This window comes from Bubalus bubalis, chromosome 9 (assembly GCF_019923935.1).
Source record: "Bubalus bubalis isolate 160015118507 breed Murrah chromosome 9, NDDB_SH_1, whole genome shotgun sequence".
In the NCBI taxonomy this organism is placed as follows: domain Eukaryota; kingdom Metazoa; phylum Chordata; class Mammalia; order Artiodactyla; family Bovidae; genus Bubalus; species Bubalus bubalis.
Window position 1 is genome coordinate 89,003,512 of NC_059165.1, and position 17,365 is coordinate 89,020,876.

The 17,365-nt window shown below is 49.5% G+C and overlaps 1 protein-coding gene across 6 annotated transcripts in view; it reads right to left on the reverse strand.

Moving 5' to 3' along the window:
- The window catches only part of P4HA2 (prolyl 4-hydroxylase subunit alpha 2), a 37,910-nt gene that overhangs the window by 602 nt on the left and 19,943 nt on the right, over window positions 1–17,365 (reverse strand). For 4 of the 6 annotated variants that reach the window (XM_025293073.3, XM_006054015.4, XM_006054012.4 and 1 more), the window contains exons 7-15: window positions 16,461–16,700; window positions 15,021–15,214; window positions 14,063–14,239; window positions 10,387–10,457; window positions 10,051–10,150; window positions 5,588–5,641; window positions 4,995–5,060; window positions 3,210–3,278; window positions 2,724–2,820 (exon numbers count right to left, since the gene is read on the reverse strand). In XM_025293073.3, the coding sequence (XP_025148858.1) occupies window positions 2,724–2,820; window positions 3,210–3,278; window positions 4,995–5,060; window positions 5,588–5,641; window positions 10,051–10,150; window positions 10,387–10,457; window positions 14,063–14,239; window positions 15,021–15,214; window positions 16,461–16,700 (1,068 nt within the window). Of the gene's footprint in view, window positions 1–2,723; window positions 2,821–3,209; window positions 3,279–4,994; window positions 5,061–5,109; window positions 5,170–5,587; window positions 5,642–10,050; window positions 10,151–10,386; window positions 10,458–14,062; window positions 14,240–15,020; window positions 15,215–16,460; window positions 16,701–17,365 lie in introns of all 6 variants that reach the window. The other 2 variants (XM_025293074.3, XM_006054016.4) reach the window with 2 other exon arrangements.

The window sequence follows — 17,365 nt, forward strand, 5'->3', positions numbered from 1 at the left end:
TGAGCTGGTAAGGAAAACAGATAACTGTACAAAAGTCTGTCAGTGACACGATATATGTGCGTAGGTTGCCACAGAAACAGAGCTAAAGAGCGTTTAACCATGTGGGGGAAGAGGAAACCCTAGGGCTGGGACAGAAAGCTGAACAGGAGTTATCCAGGGAAGGAAATGGACAGAGCAGGTGGTTCCTATACCAAAGAGGGTCTGGGAAGTGGGAACAGGATAAGAAAGAGAGCAAGGCATGATCCACGCTGGTGTGTGTGTCAGGGACCCCAACAAGCTTGGCACTGCTGGAATGTGGTGGGTGGGCAGTGAGATGCAAGAGACGAGGAAGCCTGTCAGGACCGTGGCAGGCCTGGAGTCGACCTCAGGGAGCCTGTCAGGACCGTGGCAGGCCTCAGTCGACCTCAGGGAGCCTGTCAGGACCGTGGCAGGCCTCAGTCGACCTCAGGGAGCCTGTCAGGACCGTGGCAGGCCTCAGTCGACCTCAGGGAGCCTGTCAGGACCGTGGCAGGCCTCAGTCGACCTCAGGGAGCCTGTCAGGACCGTGGCAGGCCTCAGTCGACCTCAGGGAGCCTGTCAGGACCGTGGCAGGCCTCAGTCGACCTCAGGGAGCCTGTCAGGACCGTGGCAGGCCTCAGTCGACCTCAGGGAGCCTGTCAGGACCGTGGCAGGCCTCAGTCGACCTCAGGGAGCCTGTCAGGACCGTGGCAGGCCTCAGTCGACCTCAGGGAGCCTGTCAGGACCGTGGCAGGCCTCAGTCGACCTCAGGGAGCCTGTCAGGACCGTGGCAGGCCTCAGTCGACCTAAGGGAGCCTGTCAGGACCGTGGCAGGCCTCAGTCGACCTCAGGGAGCCTGTCAGGACCGTGGCAGGCCTCAGTCGACCTCAAGGGCTCTGGGCAGCAGGTCGATCCTGTGTGTTGTGGGCAGCAGGGAAGCAGAGCTGGTGCTAGCACCATCACCTGAAGTTGTGTCTTCAACACTCACAAACCACGCTTTTTATTTCATAGACTCATAATGAATTGAGAAAATTGCTTTTAATGTGCAAATGAGGTCACTGCACTTTTAAAATACACTTTGTGATAATTAAATAATACATGTACTTAGCTTAAAAAATCAAATTGTTTTACAAGGCTTATAATGATAAATAGCAATCTCCTACCTATCCCTTCCCACCACTAATCCCCACTTCCACTGAACATTTAACTCCTTTGTCTCTTCTGATATTTATCCTCATTTTTCTAAATAACATACTTATAATGTTATTTCTTGACTTTCAACTTTAGATCTTATATGTTGATAGTCTACCATGAACGATGGGAGCTTTGGAATTTTTTACACCACTCTTAAAATACATATTTCCCCTTCCTATCTCCCAATATAGTTATATTAAAAGTTCTAGTTAAATTAATATTCAGTATTTACATTATTATGTCATGTAAATATTACTCACACTTGAGCTACCTAATAGATTATACAGCTGACCCCTGAACAACACATTTGAACTGGGCAAGTCCAGTTATATACATGGGTTTTTTTAAAGATTTATCACTTTATTTTTAAAATTAAATCTATCTTTTGCTGCACTGGGTCTTCACTGCTGTGCGTGGGCTTTCTCTAGTGGTGGCAAGGTGGGTGCTAGCCTCTAGTTGTGGTGTGTGGGCTTCTCACTGCAGTGGCTTCTCTTGTTGAGGAGCACAGACTCTAGGTACATGGGCTTTAGGAGCTGCAGCATGTGGAATCTTCCTGGACCAGGGATCAAACCTGTGTCCCCTGCATGGCAGCCAGACTCTGAACCACTGGACCACCAGGGAAGTCCTAGTTTTTTCAATAGTAAATACTACAGTACTACATGATCCACAATTGTATGAATTTGTAAAGGTAGAACCGTGGATATGGAGGAACCGCATATATAGAGAGCCAACTATAAATTACACATGGATTTTCAACTGTGTAGAGGGTCAGCACCCCTACCTAACCTTGCTTTATTCAAGGATCAACTGTATTTCCTTTCTGGTACAACTTTTTTCCTTTTTCTTATTTTCTTTCTCATTTGCTTAATTTTCTGTGAACCTATCACTATTTATCCCCATAACTCTCCAAGAGGTCTATAAATTCATCTCTTTGTGATCACTTCCTGTCACATCCTGCTTCAAGCCTCTCCATGACTCACCACAGCTGCTTCCAAAACAAAGCTCAACTTTCAGCCTCCACAGTTTGATTTCAGCCTCAAGCCTCATCTCTCAGTCTCTGTGCCACAAGCCTCCCCTTGTGCAAGAGACAAAGGCAGCTGGTCCCCACACCTATGACATTGGTTTTAACCTGAGCCTTGTTCCATGTGGGCTTTGCTTGCCTGAGACACCTTTTCCTCTTTCTGTTTCCACTTCTCCCCACTGTGACCCCAGAACCCTTGCCAGAGCCCACTCTTCTGGGGGCCATCCTGGACCTAGGATGCCTGTATAGCTAGTCTTCCTTGGGGCTTCCTCAGCTCTCTAGGCACCTCTGAAAGTGTTCCCAACCAAATGTCTTAGCATATAACCAGCTGAGTGGACAGCTAACATGGCTGCGTGGGACTCCTGGTTATCAAGGAAACACAAAACCCCAAAATCTCCAAAAGGGAGAAGGTTTTGACTCTGTGAAAATTCAGCAGCAAGTATCTCTCAGTTCAGAGTCTCAGGCTGACCACCAGAGCCCAGAGGCTACCACCACAACTTAAGCCACTCACCCCACTTGCAGCCCACAAGCACAGGGCAGGCAGCATGTCTTGTTCGATAGTCACCTTCCCCACTCCGTAAGAGGTTGTACCAGAATACAGCTGTGCCCTGGAAAGAGAAAGCCTGTCATACAACACCCTTAGATACTGGGCTCAAGGATCTGATGCTGAGTACTACAGAGCCCCCTCTGAGCAGAAACACTCTCTCTCTCCTGTGTTCAGGGGCACAGGACTCTGGGACTCCAGCGTAGAGAAGTTCCCCTAAAAGCTCCTACCCTTCATGGTGGGGTAGATACTGAGAATCCCACCTGGCCCTCAAGGAATTTCCCTCTCCATTCCATCTCCCAAGGTGAAAGCCTAGACCACAGGTCAGGGTTCAGGAAAGGGCTAAGCTCCCTCAAAGTGATAGTCAAGCAAGCCAGGGAACTGGACTAGGAGACAGGAATGAGGTCTGGGCCCTGCACTTCAACTTTTGACCCCCCAAGAACCAGAACTTACCTTCTTAGGCCAAATTGCAGCTCCCAGATCAGGAAAGACGGTGGCACCACCAGCTTCTACATCACTCATCTGGGAATACAAAACACAGAGCTTGGCCCCTCTACTCAATACTCTCAGAGCAACTGAGCCACAAAGGACATGATGAAGCATGTGGATTGTCCTTCTCTGAGCACCAGTAGCTCCACCACCAGCCCTCTGGCCAGAAAGGCTCTTCCCACACCCTGCCCTTCCCTAAACCCTGCTTAATCTGAGTGGTTCATTAGGACAGTCCACGCCATGGAGAGAGGTAGGCCTAAGAAGACCCATACCCTGGCTGTCCTCGAATGGGGAAAATCTGAGTCTGTGCTGGGAAAATGCCTGGCTGACCCCCATGCCCTTTATCCTCGTCCAAGCTGGCCCTCGCCTACCCAGTGTGCCTTGTGAGCTGCCCTGTGGCTTCTAGTACCATTGGTGGTCCCAACTCTGCACTGTTTTTCTGGCTTGGGTAACCTGCAGCTCTAGTCAGACTCTCACCTTCCCACAACAGCCACCCTCCCAGGGCCAGCTAGGGTACTCTGTCTCCAAAGGGCCTGCATCTCCCGCAGTAAAACCTCAAACTAAATGGAACACAATTTCCATAGCAGCAAGGCTGCACTCATGCCCACAGAGCTCAGCTCATGCCCAAAGCACTACCTCTTTCTCATCTGGCTCTCTTAATTCAAGTTTTTTGCCTGTAAGGTAATAAAACGTGGAGCTAAAATATTTCCACAGGACACATACCAGACAGACTGAAGGGCACCCAACAGACGAATGGTAAATGTGGAAAATGACAACCCCTGATGGCTTCCCACCAGAGTGAGGATCAAATCCAGGCTCTTTTCTAAAACCTGAAGGCCCTGGAAGTCTCACCAGCCTCTCCCTTTAGCCACCCCAGATTAACACACTATCTCTGAGACACACCACCCTTTTTTCTCTTTTTCCAACATCCCAAGTTCCTTCCCTTTTCCAGGCCTCCACACAGTCTCCTCTCTACCAGAAATCATGTTCTACCAACAAATTTCCACTCAACCTTTAAGTCTCAACTGACATGTTACTTCTCAAGGGAGGCTTTCTCAGAACCTCCACTCTGCATTACTTCTTCAAAGCACTTATCACTATGGTAACCAAACAATTACCTCTCCTATGTCTAAAGTCTTTCATATTAGACCATAAGCCCATGAGAAACCACACATGTCCTGCTCACCAGCATGTTCACAGCAGTCCCCAGCACATAATAACCACACAATGAAACTTAAACAAGACACCAAAGGGGAAAATGGACACAGGCTTCTGTCTTTAAGTTACTTCTATGCCTCTTTAGGGCTACCTCTTTCAGCCAAAGGGAGAGGAACCTGTTCCTCATGTGAGAGGTAAACCTAACCCTGGCTGGAGTACAGGCAGCAGGTGGGAGGCAGGCAGGCCACTGAGCTTCGGGGAAATGAAGGCCGCTTCATCTAAGAGCATTTCCAGGCCACCTCCTCACTCTGACACTAAGCAGAGACCTCTCCAGGACACCCATCCCCAAAGTCCAGACTAGCACTGGGCCCATCAAAAAGGAGCCAGGGATGTAAATCACAGGAGTTGGGAGAAGCATACAAATGGAAACATGGGGCAACACTCTACTCCAGCGAAGAACGGTGCTGAGGGCCAGGAGGACCCAGCCACTGAGCAACAGCTGGTGGTACCAGCTCTGATGGGAACATATTTAAGAGAGCACTCTGGACCCAGGCTCCCCTTAAGCCCACACGCTGCAGGCGTCATACTTACGTAGTTTAAGAACGTGGCCACACGATTCCCCGTCCCTAAACGCTTGAAAGCATCTTGCTCATGTTTCTATAAAATTAAGTGAAAGCACACAGGTGGGCCTGTACCCAATACTTACATAGTTAAGAAACGTCGCTAACCTATTCCCCTCCGTTTTGAGGCCGCTGTCAAAAGGTCGCTGCAATAGACAACAACTTTCACCCAAGTTTGCAACTGACTTCCCCCGCCACCCACAGGACTGGGGCCAAAAAGGTTGAGGGAAGGTACTAAGCAGGGGTTCCATACATAGGCCTGGACCAGGGGCCAAAGTTGCAAGGGAAATCCTGGCTGGGCATGGAGGAGAAGGGGCAGGAAAGAGTTCACAGAGACCTAGTGATGTCCTCTGCTTCAGAGTCAGGGCAAAGAATGGCAGGGTTGGGTCGGGGGACCACTCCCAATATCACAGGGGAAACAGCCGGGCTGCACTTGGCTCTGGACTTGGGCTTCTCCAGTAATAAAGAGTGGGCCCTGGTGAGGCAAGGGGGCTAAGGTGAAGGCTACAGCCTTCTCAAATCAGCTAGAGCAGGGCCTTTGAAAAAACCTGAGCGGGATCTTACCCTGGAGAAGTCAAAATGTGGCTCGTACTGTCCTCCCATTCCATAATTAGCAACCTGGTAGGAAATAACAGCATTGGACTTTGTCAGCAGCACGAACCACCCTGAAGCAGCCCATCTCCCAGGTAACAACCAGAACCCCAAGGAGCAGCCTCTCTGAGGAGGGTAGCTATGCCCTGCCAGTTTGGGCAGAACAAATGCTGCAAACAGGTCTATAGTTGTGTCCAAGAGGAAGGGTGCAGCACAAATGTGGTTTCCAAGAAAGGACATGATGGCAAGCTGCAGATGGCCACCGTGGAGAAGCTCCAGCCCTTGAGGGACACATGAATGGCAGCAGAGGGAGCCCTCCTTCAGGCAGGCCATGATTATTTGCAAGATAATGAAGCGGTAATCCAGAAGAATGCCAACAATAAATTCAGAACTGGTTTGCGTGCGGGGTTTCTTTTTAGTACTAGTTTGGGAGCTACTCAGTGCCTGGCCATGCTCCTGCCACCTCTGTCACCAGGCCCCAGAAACTCATCTTGGTCAGGCTGAATAGGACAAACAAATCCCACCCCATCTCATAGTGGTCCACTGCACGGAATACTTCTGCACCCAAGTGCAGCAGCAGGGCCTGGGCAGCTGGCTGCAGGGGTCCCAAAACTGCTGCTACCTCAGTGCTCCCAAGTGGAGCCTGAACCCAGACCAGGGCCTGAGCCACCTCAGGTATCACTAATTGGATCAGAAGTCATAAACACCTTTGTGAACAGTTTACCAGCACAATATAAGTTCTAAGTCACAATGGTTATTTTAGCTTCAGTAGTTAGATGAGAGACGAAGTTCAAGATGAAATGCTCAGCCATTAAGAAGAATACATTTGAATCAGTTCTAATGAGGTGGATGAAACTGGAGCCTATTATACAGAGTGAAGTAAGTCAGAAAGAAAAACACCAATACAGTATACTAACACATATATATGGAATTTAGAAAGATGGTAACAATAACCCTGTGTACGAGACAGCAAAAGAGACACTGATGTATAGAACAGTCTTATGGACTCTGTTGGAGAGGGAGAGGGTGGGGAGATTTGGGAGAATGGTATTGAAACATGTATAATATCATGTATGAAACGAGTTGCCAGACCAGGTTTGATGCACGATACTGGATGCTTGGGGCTGGTGCACTGGGACGACCCAGAGGGATGGTATGGGGAGGGAGGAGGGAGGAGGGTTCAGGATGGGGAACACATGTATACCTGTGGCAGATTCATTTTGATATTTGGCAAAACTAATACAATTTTGTAAAATTTAAAAATAAAATAAAATTAAAAAAAATAAAATAAATAAAATTTAAAATAAAATCTAAAAAAAAAAAAGAAGTAAAGGAAGGCATGATCATATCACAAATAGAGAATATTAAAAAAATAGAAATTGAAAAAAAAATAAAAATAAACTGACTAAGAAAAAAAAAAAGATGAAATGCATAATCTGACATGAAAGCTGATGTACCAAATGGTAACACCAATGTCTATCTGGGAACACTTGGCTACTGTGTCTTAATGAAACCATAAACACTTTGAAGATTCAACTATTAGTCCTCAGAAAATTGGTTTCATATAAACTTTGTGGTGATTCTACGAGTCAGGAAAGAGATGCTGCAAAACTAGCAATAATGGCCATCTATTAACAGGATGGAGGGAGAGGAAGGATGGACTCTACAAGAGAGAAAATCCTCCTTTTGGAGTATAAAACAGTATTTTTTGAATGTGATGAAACGCAGATTTGGGGCAGAATGATTTTTTTCAATGTCCATAAAAATAAAAACATTGATAAGGAGAATCGGAATCAGTGGAAGAAAACATCCTGTCACACGGTGCTTCGGCCGTCAAGTGTCCCACACCAAAAATACTATCAACAGTGCGAGGAGGCCCAGTTCAGCAGGTGACCCTGAGACTGACGATGCATGTAAGGAGAGAAGTGCTAGAGAAGCTGATGAAGTGATATCACAAATGATTTTTCTTTGGATCCACTATAGCCAAGAACTTGAAGAAAACTTTAAACATGACTGTGATCAGTTTTCCAGTGCATTCAGGAGAGTTCACTTGCTGCTTGTTGCTGGAGGTGCAAGGTATGACTGCATTTTCCAACACTCCCACTTGCTGGATGGAGGGCTTAAACTTTCACTACCTGGGGATAATGAAAGAAGCTGCATTGTTACGGGTGGCTCATCTTTTAGCAGTTTTGAGAATCATGGTGATTCTCACATTTGATCATAGTGTTCAGGCTACTGTACCTGTAGTATTTAATACCATCCCCAAATAGTACAAGTGCCATGGGAACTTCTGGATGTGCAGCCATCAGAACCACCATCTGGGCAACTCCAGGCCCCAGACTCATACCTCACATAACAAGAAGCTGTACATCAAAACTGATTCCTGAGAGGAGGTATTCATTTGTCACAAAAGTATTAAGGGTCAGTCCTTTGAAAGATGTGGGTATTTAAAATACTGAGGTCAGAGTGAAGGGGGAAAAAGAGTTAGAAATCACTTTTTCGGTGAGACTGAGACATCAGCAGAGTCTTCAACCTTCAGGAATTCTGGCAATGCAGGATCTCTTCCACTCTCAGACAGGCCCTCATCCAATTCAAAAGAAAGCCTCGATCACCCTTTCTTCCAAATGATCTAAAGCAAACACATCAACTACAGGTGAGGGTGTCAACAGACAGCAGAAGAACCAGTTCCTTTCCAGAAGCCTGTAATGCCCCCATGCGGACCCTGGTGGGAAGGCTCTTGCTGGTGCCTAGGCATGTATCACACTATGTGGAATGAACACTAGGAGACAGGTTCTGAAACCTAGTTTCCTATCCCCCGTCCGTGTAGGATCAAAGCTTTGAACAACACCGGCTGGCAAAGAAAATGCCAAGACAGCTCCTAGAGAATGAAAGCAAACAACAGTGGTCTTCCGGAAGACCCTGACCATAAAAGGCCATATGCTGGGAGCTGCAGCATTCAAAGCCCACTTATCAACTGAGTCACAGCATTACAAGAGGTCAGTTAAGAGGAAGCCAGACCAAGGACAAAGCTGCGTCTTCTGCGGTTGCATGTGAGGTAGGGTACAGCCTGGCATACACAGTCATCCAGGAGAGCAACAGGGGTACAGGCCTTGTACACTCTTTTCAGCCACTTGGTCCAGGGTATGGAGTCAGCAACCAAATGGAACATCATCCTCAGTAAGGGCCATGATGGTCCTAACACTGGCTCATTTGCAGGAAGCAATGGCAGATGTCTTAACAACAACACAAAACCTGTTCCAGGAAGGTATGAATCACAACTACACCAACAGGAATGCACTTGGGGCATGGAGACCCTTTCGCTCTTGAAAGGGGTGTGCTCTCTCACGTAACAGGGGAGTGGGAGATGTGGCAGAAGTCCTCTCTTGATGCGCTTGTCTGCAGATCTTACCTAAAAATTAGACTTTCAAACTCAACACTAAGCTCAGTGGAACTGAAAAAATTACATAAAATGTTCACAAGACTGTAAGATAATCAGCATGCTTTAAAAAAAAAAAAAAAAAAAACTCTGGTAGACTTCACACAAATCCATAAAGACAACCTTCAAAATTGGTTTTGGTTGCTGACCCAGCTATGTAGTGGGGAATAAGTGCTGATTTGCTTGGATGTGTCCAGGCAAAAGTTCAGAGAATATTTTCCAAGTGATCTCAGTTCAATATTCTACTGAGAGCTATGGTTGATCAGTTAAAGTGTGAGATCCTTAAATACACAGAACCTCTGGCCAAACAGATCCAAGAGACTCAAGAAAAATGCCAGTGAAACTTTTCTGGCAGTGTCTCAGGGCATCACTTTACAGCAGAATTCAGAATCTGGGATGTTCAGAAGGGAGCATGCCCAGTGCTGATTTTAATGCAATAGAACAGAAGACATATTAGTAGGAGCTCTGCCCATAATGTTCAGTACGGTGCTGCCGTGTGTCTTCACCTCTGAAATAAAAAGCAGGAAGCCAGGGTCCCACAGAATTACTTAAAATGGAGTATTTCATCTTCACCATCCAACCAATCTAGGCCTCTCCCTGCTAAAGTATTATAGAACATTTTACCTCCAAGTGGACTTGACTAAGACTCAAAACCATACCTCTGAATATATTCACAGCTCTTAGAGGTGTCCCTGGAACAATTCAGGATGTCAGCTTCTGTAGTTAAGATGACGTAAATGGGCCCGCCACACCCACCAACAATCCCTAGCGCCTAGTGTGATACTTGGGCACAGAGAAGATATTCAGGTGACATTTGTGAACACTAACTGTTGAATGCCAGTGGGCATACTTAATTCTGGCTTCCCAATAGGAGGCCACTCCGTACTCGTGGCATCCTGTAGTCATACAGTTACCCTAGGCCCAGCCCTGAGCACCCTGGGAGATGATCTAGCTAGAAACACTCCCTTCCCAACTCCAGGGTCCCAGGAACAAGCCATACCTGCAACAATTCTGCAGTCTTCACTGTTAGCCCTGTGATGTGCTGCATCCGCAGATTCACCCGAGCCACAACGGGGTCATCGTCCTCCTCCAGCCAGGAGCTACACCGAAACAAGAGGGAGAGAAAAACACGGCAAAGCAGGCTTCGATGAGGTCCTCCACTCTCCCCAGCCTCAGGGCCGGCGCTGAAGGCAGCACAGAGTGAAAGCTCCCCGTAGGCAGGTGCGGGCGCCAGCAGGGAGGACACCCACCCAAGCCACCGCCCTCAGTAGGAACTGGGAGGCCCCGGAGTTGGGGCGTGAGCAGCCATCCCTCCTCCACCATCACCTCTGCTAACCTTTTGGAAACTCTGTAGCTGGCAACAGTGAGCACACCTGTCTTGGGATCACGAACAGTGGCTCGTGCAAGCTGGAGGGCAGGAAGAAAGGGCACACTTATCATTCTTTGCCTTGAGTGTTTTCCTGGAGAGACTGGGACCTGATCTGCCAATCAGACCAGGAAGGGAAGGAGCTCTGCAGGTAGTGGCTCTAGCCAAGGCCCCTTGATCCTGCAAGCCAGGCCAGGGCAGTGGTCTCCAAATTCCTGTTCTGCTGTCAGAGCCTGGCCCCTGCCCGCCCCTGGCTCCCAGGTCCATGCTGTCTGCAGAATTATGCCTATGGAGTCTGTTTAGTCTATTCACCCATCTGCGTAGACAGCCCCTTTCTCCCCAGGCCCACACACCACACCTGCCCACGCCTGGCCGCTCCCACCATATTCAGACTGTGCTGCCGTCCCTGAGTCTCCGTCTTGCGTGCTCCCCTCAACACGGTCAAGTCCACTGTTCTTCTGAACCTCAGCAACCTCCTCTGCCCAGAAACCTACCCAAACACTCTCCTACTGCACAGCCTCTGCTGGCCTCCTACTGCACAAGGAACAAAAACAGAAAGCATAGTTTTCACTCCCTTGGGAGCTTTGCAAAGTCAGAAGATAGAGTCAGGAAAGCAGTCTACAAGCAGCAATAAGTGAAGGGCTGCTGGAAGCCACCCACCTCCACATGCTCACTCATAATAACACGTACACACCTCACCTATCTCATATCCCCTAGTTTCCACAGACTGGTGCAGTGATACTCTCAGGAAGGGCCTGCTGCCTGGGGCCAGCCCCCCATGCTCCAGCTGTGGACTGTCTTAACTAGTGCTTCCTCATGTGCCCAGCACAATGCCAGGCGACCAAGACATGGCTGCTATCCTCATACAACTCAGTCAGGTGGGAAGGCGGAAAACCAGCTGCGTGGTCACAGCACAGCATGTAGAAGCCGGGAAGGGGGACACTCAGTGTCTGGGGGAGCGCAGTCGACAGGGTCAAGACTGGTTTCCTAAAGCGGGTGATGGCGGAACCACCTAGCTGAGATTTGAACGGTAAGCAGGAGCTAGCCAGGCAGGAGAAGATTACAGGAACAGGGCAGGAACAGCAACGCAGGGACCCAGAGGTCAAAATGGATGTGGCATATGACTGTGGATTAGAAGTGAGAGGGAAGAAATGAGAACAGGCTGAGGAGGCAAGAGGGGGTTGAGCTGGATGTCACCTGTGACCAGTGAGAAGCAGGGGAGGGACACCACAGCCTGAGTGTAACAGGGATCATTGTGGATACATCATCGAGGGTTGACTAAGGAGGGGTCAGAGCAGGAACAAGGAGGCCAGTGAGGATGTCAGAGAGAGGTCAGGGCAAGAGGTGGCAGAAGGGATGGAGGGGGTGGATGGACCAGAAGGCTGGCCAAGTGGACAGGTGCTGCTGCAGCACATTCAGGTAAGACCCGCTGCACCCAGAACGGAGGGCTTCCCCGAGATCCCACCCCTGTTCTTCCCTGATGACAGCCGCAGCTGTGGCTAGATCCCATCCAAACAAGCGAACCACAGCACTGGCCTGACGCCCACAGGGAGGCTCTGGGCAGCTGTGCGCGGCTCCCAGGGACAGACAGAGCTATTCTGAACGCAGGCCAGAGACCTGCAGGCAGCTGCCAGGCATTCCCCACAGGCTAAGTTAAGCTCATGGGCCCCACTTCAAAGCCAGGATAGCATCTGTCCCTCACAGGCTCCGGAAAGGAGAGGTCTGCCTGTAATAGCCAACATGTTTGGCCCTTCACGGGGCTTCTATTCAAAGACTAGCTTCCCAGCCACTCTCCTCCTCAGCCACACCCATGTGCACACACGCACCCAGCATGAGCACATCCACACCGAGCAATGTTTCTGCCTTGGACAGAGGGACAGGGAGCAATCTCTCAGGAGGGTCTGGCACCACAGTGCCTCCTTCACCTGACAGCCAAGAAAGCAGTTTTCTCTCCCGCAGGAATTTGGAGCTGGTCCAGGGAATGGAAGACAGTGGGGGTCTGTGGTCCCCATTCTCCACACACTCTGGCTAGACCCTCCCTCAGCAATATCAGTGACACTAACAACTGGCTCTGAGCCCTGGAGGTCCTAGTACCTTAAAGCAAGGTTGTTCCAAGATGCAGTCCAGGGCCCAGGATGGGAACCTATCTTAGGTCTCTCCAGGAGTCCTGGCCTCCTGGCCTCGACAGTTCTCTTAGAAGCAGAGCAATAGAGGATCTCCAGCTAACTCCTCGCTCCTGATCACCAGTGACAGGAGAAGGGTGGGGACATGGCAGCAAGCAGTTCTCTTTGAAAGATGTCAAATGGGAGAAAACCTTTTATGAACTAGAAATAGAAGAATAATTTTGTAATATGATGACATATATACAAAACCAACAGCCAACTTGCACACTTACCAGTGAAATACCAACCGCATTTCTAGGAAATTCAGGAACAAGACAAAGATTCCTATTATAAAAACGCTCTAGAAGCTCTGGACAATTCAACAAGACAACAGAAACAGAACTATAATGACTAGAAAAGAGAAAACAAAATTTTTCTAATTTGCAGGTGCTAGTACTATATGGCGGAGAAGGCCCTGGCACCCCACTCCAGTACTCTTGCCTGCAAACTCCCATGGACAGAGGAGCCTGGTGGGCAGCAGTCCATGGGGTCGCTAAGAGTCAGACACGACTGAGCGACTTCACTTTCATTTTTCACTTTCATGCAATGCAGAAGGAAATGGCAATCCACTCCAGTGTTCTTGCCTGGAGAATCCCAGGGACGGGGGAGCCTGGTGGGCTGCCGTCTATGGGGTCGCACAGAGTCGGACATGACTGAAGTGACTTAGCAGCAGTAGCAGCAGCAGTACTATATGGACAACCTAAGATAATTAGCTTAAAACCAAAAGAATAAGAAATGAGTTCAACCACTAGCTGTGATCTGCACCAGGTCTAATTCCTTGCGGGTAAAATGAAGATGATGATGGAGCCTGCTGAGCAGACACAGCAGTTAACACATGTTAAGGACTTAGAATAGGGCCTGCCACACTTCAGAACTCAGTACACATTAGCTATTATGATGAAATATATTTTTACAATCAACAGTTTAGCTTATGATGGTATGCTAATTTAATAACGTAACCAGTAAAATCATAATGGTGAAAGAGACAAAGTGAAGTTACAATAACAATAATAATAACAACAACAACAAACAACAAACTGCCTAGGAATAAATTAACAAGAGAAGCGCCGGGCTTAAGTGAAGAAAATATTTAAAGGTGTGAATAAACAGAGAGACCCAGCGTGCTACTAGATGAGAAGACAGTCCTGCAGACACTCACGCTCCTCCAAGTCAATCACTTCTTCGCAGCCCTCATCAGGAGCCCCACGGGACCCAGCCTGGCAGTACCCCACGGCATACTTCCTAAACACTCACCCACACGCCAGCCACCAACCTGCCCAGGGTGCCCTTATTTCCCACCCTTGTCTGTCCACATTGGTTCCCCCCGTGGACCATGACTTCTCAAGGTCAAATCGAGTCTGCAGTACCTTAGTACCCAACAGTGGACTCATGCAAGCCATCAGCAGAGGCCACCTGGGTGAGCAGCCACACTGCCCATGGCACCTGGACTAAGCGGCCTGAGAAGGAATGGCGGAGACACCTACTTTGGGTTTCGCAATCTCCTTGATCCTCTCGATTTCCTCGTCAGACATGACGTCGTAGTACCTGACGATGTGCGGGCTGTCCCACTCATCCTCCTCTTTGAAGGGGGCGATGAGCAACTGCGGCACCCTGTTGCCATGGTGATACCTACAGAAGAGCCTCTTCTGCCTTCGGGGGGTCTGGGGAACACAGAACAACAGGCCCTGAACCGAGTGAGTCCTAACCCTCAGTCCCAGACTAGCTGGCTGCAGACACTGGTCTCAAACCCCATGTCCAGCAGTCGCTCCCTCCCACCTCACCAGACAAGAAAACAAAAGCCCCTCAGTTTGGCTGGCATGAAATGATACGCCACAAATCATGCAGAAGTTCTCCTCTCCCAAGAATTCCTCATTTGACAAGCCCTGTGGCAGGGTGTAATTCCTGACCCTTCTCACAGAGACGTGAGTAGGTGAGGAGGGCTGGGGCAGGGGAGACGTCTTTCTAGACAGAAGAGCCAGCGGGAGCAAGCAGACACGGGCACGGAGAAGGCCAACAGACTGACTCACATCTGAGCCTCTGTGAGGAAGCACCGGGGTCCCAGGGCTGTCCAAGGCCAGTGATACCTCATACCAAGCTCTAGCAACTGTCTTGTCTTTGCTAGAGATCATGACTTCCGTTGGGGCCCGAGGCACATCAAGTCCCACGGGTTTTCTTAGAACAGTGAGTCAAGCAGAAGCTAGCCTCTTGGGATGGGGAGGGGTGCTCAGCAACAACTCAGAGGACTGAAGCTCTGCCTGGGACCTCAGGGAAGACAAGTCTCCTACCCTGTACCTCGGAGAACATCCACATGTCAGCCTCAGCAGATACGACCAAGAACTGAGAAAACCACCTAGAGACAGAGTAACATCTTCCTCACATCTGTCTATCCAGAGCTGAAATCTAGGTCCACTGCCTGGGCCCTGACCCAGCCACATGTCTCACCAGTTTGACACCCTCCCCACGACAGAGGCTCTCGTAGACATCCCTCTCGGGCAGGTAGTCCACAGGCCTCTCGTATATGCCTTGCTGGGATGCGAGCTCAGCTTCTGTGTGATTCGATAACATTTTTTCTCTTTCTTCTTCCAACAACCGTTCAAAGTAGTGCAGATTCCCTCCAGCTCGTTCATGGCTCGGGTCTACAAAAGGAAAGAACATGAAGGAAAAGGAAACCACAAACATCTGTTAGGTCATTTAGAGAAATTATTCTGTAAGCGGTTTTCTCTCCCAGCAGCTCACTTGCACGCAGCATTCTGGCTTCCACAGCACCTAAGCGGAGTTTGCTGGTCATAGAGGAAAACCCAACAGAGGTTCTCTCCACTCTGGTCAGAGATGAGAAAGGAGCAACAAAGCGGGGGGTGGAGGGGATGCCGCGTCACTGATGCAGATCTCCTCTCAGACTTCCCTGGAAATCCTGAGGACACGGGTCCAGAGAAGCAGTCCAGAGTTCTGCCTCCTCCTCCCAACTTGGCTGTGTGCTAGCTTCATCCGTGCCCTAGAGTCCATCTGCTCTGTTACTGGTAAGCGCATCACGCCCTGGCCACAGCGAGAAGGCAGGCTGAAACACCAGCAAGAACAGCCACATGACACTCCCACAGCTTTGTCCCATGGGCCTCGCAACACAAAGGAGCGAGCCAGGTAGGATTACTGAGCCACCCCTCAGATGAGGAAACTGAAGCCCAAAGATGTGAGGAAATTAACGTGAGGTTATTCAGAGGAGGAATCTAGGTGACCCGACTCCCTGTCCAAGGCTCTTACTAACATGACAGAGTCTACAAAGCTCTCTTCCCACATCCGTCTAACAGACATCCACACTAGCTGGCCTCAGACGCAGGACCCATGAAAAGCAGCAGCAAAAGGAAGTCTTTGCTGGCCACTGAAATCCCAAACTATGATATCCCAAATATTAATAAGAAGAGGAACAAATAGGTTCTTGAGACACAGTGCTTTGATCTCCTTCAGTCTAACATCACAAGACACTTAAATGCCCAAAGCCATGGCAAGTCCATCAGTCAGAGCTCAGGCCTCTAATAACAGGTCAGGTCACGTCACTGCAGCAACCCTGAAATACAGCTTGCCTCTAGAGTTATTGTGGATTTAATAAAGGCTCCACCCTACAGAACAGCAGATATACTGCAACCCTGGATTCCCATTTATAAAAGGAACAGAAATCTATGTACAGGCCTGAGTGTATCCATCAGTGACTGGGCAAGGGTTAAGGCCAGAACAGAGGTAGGTAAAGAGCAAGCTGGCAGCTAGCCTGGGCCTGAAAGCAGCAAAGAATTGGTCACCAGCTAGGCAACTGGTCAGACTGGCTTGGTCCCTGACAGCAGCCACCCCTGCCACCTCCCACCTGCACCTGACCTTCCCCCAGAGGCTCCTTACCAAGGGAGAGCAGGCGGCGGGTGAGCTCCACGGCACGGTGCAGGTCACCCAACTGGAAGACGGCATAGCTCAGATAGTCCAGCACCTGGGCCTTGGATGTGGTGGCCTCCTCCCCAGCATCGAGCTGCTTTAGCACCTGTTCCATCCACAACACCGTGTGGTAATAGTCGCCTTCGTTGTAGGCCGAGCGGCCCATCCCAAAGCAGTCATCCACACTCAGCATGGCCTGGTACTTGGTTCCTGCAGCCGGAGAGGCATGTAGTCAGGCTCCAAGGGCCTCTGGCTTAGGGAGAGAGATTTCCCCCACTGCGGGAGCCTGGGCCCCTGGGAGGTGGGGGCATCACCCCAGCAGAGGCCCACTAGGATTTCAGACCACACACCTCCAAGGGCCATGAGTACAGAAAGCACAGCCATGCTGGCCCTGCCTCTGGCTGGGGTGCACAGCCTGTCTCCTATCCTCAGACTCCCCTCTTTCTAAGGGGGAAGGGGCCTTTATTATGGAGGAGCCCAGGATGCCCAAGAAGTAGTGTTCAGGAGAGTATAAATGTCCTGCGTGCTGCACAGGAGATGTGTGCAAGGTAGCTGCCCATTTGAGACTGGAAGTTTAGAAAAAATAACTTGAATATAAAAAACAGAACTGAGGTGGCAGGTAAAGCCATGGATGAAGATAAATGCTTCCAGAAATAAGTGTCAGGAAAGAGAGACACAGTAGTTGAGGCCAGGGCCCCAGAGGCCACCTGTACAGAAACGGTGGAGTGAATAACACTGAGAAGCACCTAAGAGGTAGAAGAAACGGAACAGGAGTGGTGCGACAGATGCCAAGGGAGGTCAAGAAATAAGACTGCAATGCCAGATTTGACCACTAGGCGGTGGGGCCCTTCAAAGTCAAAGTGTTAGTCACTCAG